The following is a 12,294-nucleotide window of genomic DNA, read 5'->3' on the forward strand; positions in this document are numbered from 1 at the left end:
TTAAGGCCTTTGACTTTGTAGGGGCTATCTTTATTATATAGTTTGTCTTGTTTGACTGTTTTCCTTTCTGTGTTCCCTCACCTCTCTGATTAAATTTATTATTTGGAACTTGGTGAAGGCCTTGGAGGTAAAGTTTTTCTACAGACAAGAGGAGGTGGAGGAATCTGGGTGAAGGAGGTCTGTTCTGAGAAGATCAGAAGTGGTCCTATTTGGTTACACATTGACGGGAACTGGGAGAACCTAGAGGTCCCTGATCTTATAAGAAATTCAATTCAGTTCAATTCATTTGCTCAGTCGTGTCCGACTCTTTGCTACCCCATGAGTTGCAGCATGCCAGGCCTCCCTGTCTAGCACCAGCTCCCAGAATCTACCCAAACCCATGTCCATCGAGTCAGTTATGCCATCCAGCCATCTCATCCTCTGTCTTCCCCTTCTCCTCTTGCTCCCAATCCTTCCCAGCATTAGGTCTTTTCCAAAGAGTCAACTCTTTGCATGAGGTGGCCAAAGTATTGGAGTTTCAGCTTCAACATCAGTCCTTCCAATGAACACCCAGGACTGATCTCCTTTAGGATGGACTGGTTGGATCTCCTTGGTGTCCAAGGGACTCTCAAGAGTCTTATCCCTTTGTTTCTTGATGAGTCTGGCTAATGGTTTGTCAATTTTATTTATCCTTTCAAAGAACCATCTTTTGGTTTTGTTGATTTTTGCTATGGTCTCTTTTGTTTCTTTTGCATTTATTTCTGCTCTAATTTTTAAGATTTCTTTCCTTCTATTAACCCTGGGGTTCTTCATTTCTTCCTTTTCTAGTTGCTTTAGGTGTAGAGTTAGGTTATTTATTTGACTTTTTTCTTGTTTTTTGAGGTGTGCCTGTATTGCTATGAACTTTCCCCTTAGGACTGCTTTTACCGTGTCCCACAGGTTTTGGGTTGTTGTGTTTTCATTTTCATTCGTTTCTATGCAAATTTTGATTTCTTTCTTGATTTCTTCTGTGATTTGTTGGTTATTCAGCAGCGTGTTGTTCAGCCTCCATATGTTGGAATTTTTAATAGTTTTTCTCCTGTAGTTGAGATCTAATCTTACTGCATTGTGGTCAGAAAAGATGCTTGGAATGATTTCTATTTTTTTGAATTTACCAAGGCTAGCTTTATGGCCCAGGATGTGATCTATCCTGGAGAAGGTTCCATGTACGCTTGAGAAAAAGGTGAAATTCATTGTTTTGGGATGAAATGTCCTATAGATATCAATTAGGTCTAACTGGTCTATTGTATCATTTAAAGTTTGTGTTTCCTTGTTAATTTTCTGTTTAGTTGATCTATCCATAGGTGTGAGTGGGGTATTAAAGTCTCCCACTATTACTGTGTTATTGTTAATGTCTCCTTTCATACTTGTTAGCATTTGTCTTACATACTGCAGTGCTCCCGTGTTGGGTGCATATATATTTATAATTGTTATATCTTCTTCTTGGATTGATCCTTTGATCATTATGTAGTGACCATCTTTGTCTCTTTTCACAGCCTTTGTTTTAAAGTCTATTTTATCTGATATGAGTATTGCTACTCCTGCTTTCTTTTGGTCCCTATTTGCATGGAAAATCTTTTTTCAGCCCTTCACTTTCAGTCTGTATGTGTCCCCTGTTTTGAGGTGGGTCTCTTGTAGACAACATATGTAGGGGTCTTGTTTTTGTATCCATTCAGCCAGTCTTTGTCTTTTGGTTGGGGCATTCAACCCATTTACATTTAAGGTAATTACTGATAAGTATGATCCCATTGCCATTTACTTTATTGTTTTGGGTTCGAATTTATACACCATTTTTGTGTTTCCTGTCTAGAGAATATCCTTTAGTATTTGTTGGAGAGCTGGTTTGGTGGTGCAGAATTCTCTCAGCTTTTGCTTGTCTGAAAAGCTTTTGATTTCTCCTTCATACTTGAATGAGATCCTTGCTGGGTACAATAATCTGGGCTGTAGGTTATTTTCTTTCATCATTTTAAGTATGTCTTGCCATTCCCTCCTGGCTTGAAGAGTTTCTATTGAAAGATCAGGTGTTATCCTTATGGGAATTCCCTTGTGTGTTATTTGTTGTTTTTCCCTTGCTGCTTTTAATATTTGTTCTTTGTGTTTGATCTTTGTTAATTTGATTAATATGTGTCTTGGGGTGTTTCGCCTTGGGTTTATCCTGTTTGGGACTCTCTGGGTTTCTTGGACTTGGGTGATTATTTCCTTCCCCATTTTAGGGAAGTTTTCAACTATTATCTCCTCAAGTATTTTCTCATGGTCTTTCTTTTTGTCTTCTTCTTCTGGAACCCCTATGATTCGAATGTTGTAGCATTTAATATTGTCCTGCAGGTCTCTGAGATTGTCCTCATTTCTTTTAATTCGTTTTTCTTTTATCCTCTCTGATTCATTTATTTCTACCATTCTATCTTCTAATTCACTAATCCTATCTTCTGCCTCTGTTATTCTACTATTTGTTGCCTCCAGAGTGTTTTTAATTTCATTTATTGCATTATTCATTATATATTGACTCTTTTATTTCTTCTAGGTCCTTGTTAAACCTTTCTTGCATCTTCTCAATCCTTTTCTCCAGGCTATTTATCTGTGATTCCATTTTAATTTCAAGATTTTGGATCAATTTCACTATCATTATTCGGAATTCTTTATCAGGTAGATTCCCTATCTCTTCCTCTTTTGTTTGGTTTGGTGGGCATTTATCCTGTTCCTTTATCTGCTGGGTATTCCTCTGTCTCTTCATCTTGTTTAAATTGCTGAGTTTAGGGTGTCCTTTCTGTATTCTGGCAGTTTGTGGAGTTCTCTTTATTGTGGCGTTTCCTCACTGTGTGTGGGTTTGTACAGGTGGCTTGTCAAGGTTTCCTGGTTAGGGAAGCTTGTGTCGGTGTTCTGGTGGGTGGAGCTGTATTTCTTCTCTCTGGAGTGCAATGAAATGCCCAGTAATGAGTTATGAGATGTCTGTGGTTTTGGGGTGACTTTGGGCAGCCTGTATCTTGAAGCTCAGGGCTGTGTTCCTTTGTTGCTGGAGAATTTGCTTGGTATGTCTTGCCCTGGAACTTATTGGCCCTTGTGTGGTGCTTGGTTTCAGTGTCGGTATGGAGGCATTTGATGAGCTCCTGTCAATTAATGTTCCTTGGAGTCAGGAGTTCCCTGGAGTCAGGGTTTGGACTTAAGCCTCCTGCTTCCAGTTATCGGTCTTATTTTTACAGTAGTTTCAAAACTTCTCCTTCTATACAGTACCATTGATAAAACATCTACGTTAAAGATGAAAAGTTTCTCTACTGTGAGGGTCACTCAGAGAGGTTCACAGCATTACATGGAGAAGAGAAGAGGGAAGAGGGAGTTAGAGGTGACCCAAATGAGATGAGGTGGAATCAATAGTGAGAGAGTGGGCTAGCCAGTAGTCACTCCCTTATGTGCACTCCACAACTGGACCACTCAGAGATGTTCACGGAGTTATACAGAGAAGAGAAGAAGGAGGAAGGAGACAGAGGTGGCCAGAGGGATAAAAGAGGGGAATGAAAAGGAGGGAGACAGATCCAGCCAGTAATCAGTTCCCTAAGTGTTCTCCACCGTCTAAAACACACAGAAATTCACAGAGTTGGGTAGAGTAAAGAGGGGTTAGGGAGGAGACACAGGCGACCTTGTGGAGAAAAAGGAGAGTCCAAAGGAAGAGAGAGCAGTCAAGCCAGTAATCTCTCTCCCTAGTGAAAAATGGGTCCTGAAGATTGGGTTCTTAAAGGTACAAAATTGGTAACAAATACATAGAAGCAAAAATTAAAAATCTAGAGTAGAGTATCAATAAAATTAGAAACGAAAATTGAGAGATCACAACAGACAACACAGAAATACAAAGGATCATAAGAGACTACTATCAACAATTATTTGCCAATAAAATGGACAACGTGGAAGAAATGGACAAATTCTTAGAAAAGTACAACTTTCCAAAACTCGACTAGGAAGAAATAGAAAATCTTAACAGACCCATCACAAGCATGGAAATTGAAACTGTAATCAAAAATCTTCCAGCAAACAAAAGCCCCAGTCCAGATGGCTTCACAGCTGAATTCTACCAAAAATTTAGAGAAGAGCTAATACCTATCCTGCTCAAACTCTTCCAGAAAATTGCAGAGGAAGGTAAACTTCCAAACTCATTCTATGAGGCCACCATCACCCTAATACCAAAACCTGACAAAGATCCCACAAAAAAGAAAACTACAGGCCAATATCACTGATGAACATAGATGCAAAAATCCTAAACAAAATTCTAGCAATCAGAATCCAACAACACATTAAAAAGATCATACACCATGACCAAGTGGGCTTTCTCCCAGGGATGCAAGGATTCTTCAATATCTGCAAATCAATCAATGTAATACACCACATTAACAAATTGAAAAATAAAAACCATGTGATTATCTCAATAGATGCAGAGAAAGCCTTTGACAAAATTCAACACCCATTTATGATAAAAATTCTCCAGAAAGCAGGAATAGAAGGAGCATACCTCACCATAATAAAAGCTATATATGACAAACCCACAGCAAACATTATCCTCAACGGTGAAAAATTGAAAGCATTTCCTCTAAAGTGAGGAACAAGACAAGGGTGCCCACTTTCACCATTACTATTCAACATAGTTTTGGAAGTTTTGGCCACAGCAATCAGAGCAGAAAAAGAAATAAAAGGAATCCAAATTGGAAAAGAAGAAGTAAAACTCTCACTATTTGCAGATGACATGATCCTCTACATAGAAAACCCTAAAGACTCCTCTAAAAAATTACTAGAACTAATCAATGACTATAGTAAAGTTGCAGGATATAAAATCAACACACAGAAATCCCTTGCATTCCTATACACTAATAATGAGAAAACAGAAAGAGAAATTAAGGAAACAGTTCCATTCACCATTGCAACAGAAAGAATAAAATACTTAGGAATACATCTACCTAAAGAAACAAAAGACCTATATATAGAAAACTATAAAACACTGGTGAAAGAAATCAAAGAGAACACTAATAGATGGAGAACTATACCATGTTCATGGATGGAAGAATCAATATAGTGAAAATGAGTATACTACCCAAAGCAATTTATAGATTCAATGCAATCCCTATCAAGCTACCAACAGTATTCTTCACAGAGCTAGAACAAATAATTTCACAATTTGTATGGAAATACAAAAAACCTCGAATAGCCAAAGCGATCTTGAGAAAGAAGAATGGAACTGGAGGAATCAACCTGCCTGACTTCAGGCTCTACTACAAAGCCACAGTTATCAAGACAGTATGGTACTGGCACAAAGACAGAAATATAGATCAATGGAACAAAATAGAAAGCCCAGAGATAAATCCACGCACATATGGACACCTTATCTTTGACAAAGGAGGCAAGAATATACAATGGATTAAAGACAATCTCTTTAACAAGTGGTGCTGGGAAATCTGGTCAAACACTTGTAAAAGAATGAAACTAGAACACTTTCTAACACCATACACAAAAATAAACTCAAAATGGATTAAAGATCTCAATGTAAGATCAGAAACTATAAAACTCCTAGAGGAGAACATAGGCAAAACCCTCTCTGACATACATCACAGCAGGATCCTCTATGACCCACCTCCCAGAATATTGGAAATAAAAGCAAAAATAAACAAATGGGACCTAATTAACCTTAAAAGCTTCTGCACATCAAAGGAAACTATTAGCAAGGTGAAAAGACAGCCTTCAGAATGGGAGAAAATAATAGCAAATGAAGCAACTGACAAACAACTAATCTCAAAAATATACAAGCAACTCCTACAGCTCAACTCCAGAAAAATAAATGACCCAATCAAAAAATGGGCCAAAGAACTAAACAGACATTTCTCCAAAGAAGACATACAGATGGCTAACAAACACATGAAAAGATGCTCAGCATCACTCATTATCAGAGAAATGCAAATCAAAACCACTATGAGGTACCATTTCACACCAGTCAGAATGACTGTGATCCAAAAGTCTACAAGTAATAAATGCTGGAGAGGGTGTGGAGAAAAGGGAACCCTCTTACACTGTTGGTGGGAATGCAAACTAGTACAGCCACTATGGAGAACAGTGTGGAGATTCCTTAAAAAACTGGAAATAGAACTGCCTTATGATCCAGCAATCCCACTGCTGGGCATACACACTGAGGAAACCAGAAGGGAAAGAGACACATGTACCCCAATGTTCATCGCAGCACTGTTTATAATAGCCAGGACATGGAAGCAACCTAGATGTCCATCAGCAGATGAATGGATAAGAAAGCAGTGGTACATATACACAATGGAGTATTACTCAGCCATTAAAAAGAAAACATTTGCATCAGTTCTAATGAGGTGGATGAAACTGGAGCCTATTATACAGAGTGAAGTAAGCCAGAAAGAAAAACACCAATACAGTATACTAACGCATATATATGGAATTTAGAAAGATGGTAACAATAACTCTGTGTAAGAGACAGCAAAAGAGACACTGATGTATAGAACAGTCTTATGGACTCTATGGAAGAGGGAGAGGGTGGGAAGATTTGGGAGAATGGCATTGAAACATGTAAAATATCATGTATGAAACGAGATGCCAGTCCAGGTTCGATGCACGATACTGGATGCTTGGGGCTAGTGCACTGGGACGACCCAGAGGGATGGTATGGGGAGGGAGGAGGGAGGAGGGTTCAGGATGGGGAACACATGTATACCTGTGGTGGATTCATTTTGATATTTGGCAAAACTAATACAATTATGTAAAGTTTAAAAATAAAATAAAATTAAAACCAGCTAGCAAAAAAAAAAAAAAGTATATAGCTACTACAATATTTAGTAGTGGAAGACAATGCTTTCCTCCCAAGAAAAAGAACAAAGCAGGAATGTGTCTCTTCATCACTTTTATTCAGCATTGTACTGGAGATTCTAGTTTGTGCAATGTGCAATAGAAATTAAATGAAATGCATCTGGGTTGGCAGGGGAGAAGTGAAATTATTTTTATTTGGAGACAACATGATTATTTGTACAGAAAAAATCCTACAAATCTACTAAAAACCTACTAGAAAAATGACTAAGTTTAGTAATTTTCCAAGATCAATATACAAATTTTAACAGTATTTCCTTATTCTAGCAACACATAATCTGAAAATGGAATTGAAAGTGCCATTTACCATTGCATTAGACGTTGCAGTTGTTGGGGAAAGTTCTGCAGCTAGGACCCCCTCTCTCTCTCTTTCTGAGTTAGGTGTCCTGGAGACTGAGCTATTTTCAGCACTGCCTTCACTTGTCCCCAGTCCAGAGGGCTCAGTTCCTGCTCCGACAACTCCACCAATACTGTGCTCATCAATATTGCCAACAGCCTCCATGTGGACCAGTATATTTCCCCATATAAAAATGACTGTTTCATAGTTTTCAAGGCAGAAGCCTGGTGTGCCTCCCTTTGCCTGGCAAAGCCATAAGGCTATCCTTTTTAACTTCGTGCCCCCTCCCACCCTGCAACCAGTAAATAAATAAATAAAAATTACCCTTCTTTCTTTAAAAAAAAAAAAAAGAGTCTTATCCAACACCGCAGTTCAAAAGCATCAATTCTTCGGCGCTCAGCTTTCTTCACAGTCCAACTTTCACATCCATACATGACCACTGGAAAAACCATAGCTTTGACTAGACTGACCTTTGTTAGCAAAGTAATGTCTCTGCTAATTTTGGCATAGAGTCAGTTTTATTTCATAGGTATTATGAAAATGGAAAAGAATATCTTATATTTACCACATGTATACAATTCCAGGTGTGCTTCATTCTTTCTTGGACATTTGAATTTTACATAGTGCACCTCTCCTTGGGCTAAAAAATTTCCTTTTGAATATCTTAAAGTGCAGATCTGGTGGCAGTAAGTTCTCTCATCTTTTATTAATCTGAGAATATATTTATTTTGCTTTCATTTTGAGATTAATCTTACTAAATACTTAATTGTGGATTGGCAGTATTTTATTATTGTATTTCCACAAATTTTAAAGAGAGCATCCTTTTGATTTCCATTTTTATCTGATGTTGAGTAGGCTATCATTTTTTTAAAGATATATTTATATCTTTGGCTTTCTTACAGTTAATCTAAAATATGTGGTTTTCTTTGTGTCTTTCCTGCTTGGGGTTCTCCTAGCTTCGTGGATATGTCAGTTGATTCCTCCTCTCCCAATTTTAACCAGTTTTCTTTGAAATTTCTCTGCTCCATTCTTTCCCTTATTTCTAGGAATCCAACTGAAATATATGCCAGAACTCTAGATTTTGTCCCACAGATCACTGAGACTTTGTTTGTATTTTCATTCTTTTATTCTTCTCTTTGAATTGGATATTTTCTTTGAATTTCTCTTCAAGCTTTGAGCTTTATTTCAATCTGCTGTTAAGCCTCTCCACTGATTTTTCCACTTCACATGTTACACTTATCATTTCTCTTATTTCTGTTTGGTTCTTTATTGCATCTTCCGTGTCTCTGTTGAGTTTTGCAGTGTATTTCTTCATTATAACCATCTTTTTAAGCTCTTGAACATTTATGAAAACTTTTACAATACTGAGTCATCTTAAGTCTATTTCAATAGATTGTTTTTATTCTTACGACAAATGATCATAATTCCTTATAACTTAGGATGTATGATTGACTCGTTTGTATGATGAAATACTGTTTGGCATTAAAGAAAGTTTATGTATACTATTACAGAACAGTTTTAAGTACCTTCCCTGTTGATGCCAATACCACCTCCCCCTAAAAAAGACAAAAAAAAAAAAAAAAAGAAGAAGAAGCAGAGAAAAGGAATTGGAAACTTAGTTACATAGATAATTGATTAATAAACACTTATCTATGCACTGAAACATTATCCAGAACACAGTAGGATAAAATAGGTCATCAACTCTAAAGAAATCACTGGGAATAAAGAAATGCTTTTCACTATATGTCCTTATGTACTTTTTAAACAGCTTTATTTCAATAATTCATTCATTTAAAGTGAACAATAAAGTTGCTTTTAATACATCTGAAGTGTTGTACAACCATTACTACAATCAATTTTAGAATACTTTATTACCCTCAAAAGAAACTACCCTCTTTACCTTTCACCCCAACCTTTCCCCACTTCCTCCATTCCCCTACCCCTGAAAGTGAAGTTGCTCAGTAGTGTCCGACTCTTTGCAACCCCATGGACGGTAGCCTACCAGGCTCCTCAGTCCATGGGATTTTCCAGGCAAGAATACTAGAGTGGGTTGCTATTTCCTTCTCCAGGAAATCTTCCAGTCCCAGGGATTGAACCCAGGTCTCCTGCATTGTAGGCAGACATTTTACTATCTGAGCTACCAGGGAAGCCCCCCTACCCCTAGGCAACAACTTTGTGTAGGCAAATCTACTTTCTATCTCTCTAGATTTGCCAAGTCTGAACTTCTTATACAAATGAGATCAACACAATATGTGGTCCTTTGTGACTAGCTTTTTTCATTTAATATAATTTCAAGGTCATCCATGTTGTACCATTGTATCAGTACTTCATTTCTTTTTATTATCAAATATTCCACTTATGCCTATATCACATTTACTTATCCATTCATAAATTCATGGACTTGAGTTTTTCTACAACTCACATGTATTATCTTTAAAAAAATAATACTGTTGAAACCCAAATAGTGTGATGGCTTTTGCAATTATATTTTAAGTCAATAATCAAAGAGTAAATTGCTAATATATGGAAGTTGGCAAGCTTTTAAATATTAAAAGCTGCATGCTGCAATGAATATTTGGATACACGTACATTTTATCAAATATGTGAGTCCAAGTGTAATGGTTACTTTTATGTGTCAACTTTATTGGCAATAGGATGCCCAGATTAAACATTATTTCTGGGTGTGTTGTGTAAGAGTTTCCTTATGAGATTAGCACTTGAATTGATGGACTCAGCAAAACAAATTGCCCTTTTCATTGTGGATGTTCATCATCTAATCTGTTGAGAGCCTGAACAGAACAAAAGGTAGAGAAAGGAAGAATGTGTCTTTTTTTTCCTGCCTCACTACTTAAGATAGGACATCTCATCTTGTCCTGCCCTCAAACTGGGATTTATAACATCATCTTCCCTCATTCTCAAGCCTTTGGACTCAGATTAAATTACATTATAACTTTTTCCTGGATCTTCACCTTGCAGACTGCAAATCATGGGATTCTCAGTCTCCATGATCATGTGACTCATAATAAGTCAATCTCAATCTCTCTCTCTTTCGTATACTGAGACACACTGTTGGTTCTTTTTCTCTGAAGAACTCTATTTATGGGATTAATTTCTAATGTATAGGATAAGTTGGATGAAATGCAATTGTATTGACTTATAATTTAATTCATTTATTTTATTCATTCATATGTCCACATAATGACAACTATATATATCAGAAGTGAGTTTCAACACCCATTTCTATTAGCTTAAGACAGTTTTATCATTACTTATTCCTCTAGGGGCAGAAATGAAGACAGCCCAGTAAGTTGCCCTGAGCAGGTAAAACTTTGATCCTTCTTCAAAGTAATATGCTTCAACTATTTACCAGCACTTTTAGTGGGCTTGGGTAGAAACTGATTTTAAATCATCTCTAACTTTTAGTTGGACCATGGGCAAGATATTGATTCTTTATTCTTAGCTATTATTGGCATAATAGTACCAACCTTCATGTTTCAAAGAATCTTTGTGAAGACTAAAACTGAAAAGTCTGCAAGCCCCATGAGGGCAGCTTCTTCAAATTTGTGTCCAGGGAGTAATCCAGTCTGGCCCATTAGGTGATTAATAAGTAGTGCTGAATTTTGCTTTTTGTTTAGTTGCTAAGTTGAGTCTGATAGTTTGTGACACCATGAACTGTAGCTTGCCAGGGTCCTTTGTCCATAGGATTTCCCAGGCAAGAATATTGGAATAGGTTGCCAGTTTTCTTCTCCAGGCAACCTTCCTGATCCAGGGATCAAGCCCATGTCTCCTGTGTTGGCAGCAGATTCTTTACCACTGAGCCACCTGGGATTGCTGAATATGTCACAATCAAATAGTTATTCAGATGAAGGCTTTTTAATGTAACATTGGAAAGAACACTTCTGTTTTGGACCTTTCTAGCTTGCTAGTTACATTACTTCTATGTCTTACTTGGTCATTATTTCTGATAAAGATTTTAGAAGAATAAACAATTTCTGCAAAATTTTTGGACACAACACTTTTCCTCCAATGGAAGAGTACATTAAAATGTTTCTTGTTTACAAATTTTGGACTTGTTCTAGGCTATTTGAAAACAGTTAATCTGTTCATCTGTATGAAGATAACAGACTTCTTCATTGTCAGTGTTTACTCCCCTAGCTCTTGAAACAATTTAAGAAATATGGGTTTGCAGAAATCCATAAAGTTTCTGAGGCATCAAAAGAGAAATTTCAGTTCTTGGACAATCAGGACTGAGTTAAGAGAGGGGAGTAAAATTAAATTAGTTTTGGGGTATAAAGCATTAGAAGGAAGCAATGAAACAATAACAAAACCACAAAGTTAAGTTGTTTATGCTAAAGAATATTTCAGGAGAAAAGTGGTGCATGTCCACACTGTTGAGTTCCAAACAACTTCAAGAACTGAGAGAACAAATTTCCTTACTTTATGGCGCATTCAAGAGAATTTAACTATACTGTAAACAACCAACTAAACAAAATTTACAGCAACCATATTTTTCAAAAGAACTACTAACAGTGATGACTGATTTTGGGGTATAACATGTTTGTGGTGAAAGTTGTCAAGTTGTGCAAATGGACAGATGTAGGTCAGAGAAGACCTTGAGGGAGAAAGTACCCTGGTTTCTGTGTTAACATGAGAAAAACGATAAAGCTCTTTGAAGAGTGGAGACGTGGTGGTTTTTTATTGTTTGGGTTAAGAAAATGTTGGATTGACTATACCAGTGTAGTTATAGTATGAGCTAGACACAATCTGAACTATGTGAAGATGCCCTTCCCATATATATTAATAATGATACTCCTTCCTCAGCAGGGAACAAAGAAAGGTATCAAAGCTGGGTGATACAATACTGTTCCTTTATATTTTGGATGTAGAGAATTCTGAAACAGGTTAAATAGGAGTTTATAAAAATAAGATACAAAGACATTGGGTCAAAACTGGTTAAATCCTCTAATGTACATGTATCAAAAAGTCAGAGGAAAGGCCAGAAGAAAAATAGGAAGGCTTATCAAAGAATGTAAAAGATAAAAATTTGGTGTAAATCTTGAAAGGGGAAAAAAAGAAGATTTCAA

The 12,294-nt window shown here is 36.9% G+C and overlaps 1 protein-coding gene and 1 pseudogene across 1 annotated transcript in view; both read right to left on the reverse strand.

Annotated features, from left to right (window-relative positions):
* Nucleotides 1–7,375, reverse strand: part of LOC147379256 (phospholipid scramblase 4-like) — a 31,760-nt pseudogene extending 24,385 nt beyond the window's left edge.
* A 1,340-nt stretch (nt 7,376–8,715) lies between these two features.
* Nucleotides 8,716–12,294, reverse strand: part of LOC147379257 (phospholipid scramblase 1-like) — an 87,392-nt gene continuing 83,813 nt past the window's right edge. Inside the window, exon 6 of the mRNA XM_086415044.1 lies at nt 8,716–8,766. Coding sequence (XP_086271170.1) covers nt 8,716–8,766 — 51 coding nt within the window. The remainder of the gene's footprint in view (nt 8,767–12,294) is intronic.

The sequence above is a fragment of the Bos grunniens genome, chromosome 1, assembly GCF_055505025.1.
Source record: "Bos grunniens cultivar Pamir isolate PY7600 chromosome 1, Bosgru_T2T1.0, whole genome shotgun sequence".
Taxonomy (NCBI): domain Eukaryota; kingdom Metazoa; phylum Chordata; class Mammalia; order Artiodactyla; family Bovidae; genus Bos; species Bos grunniens.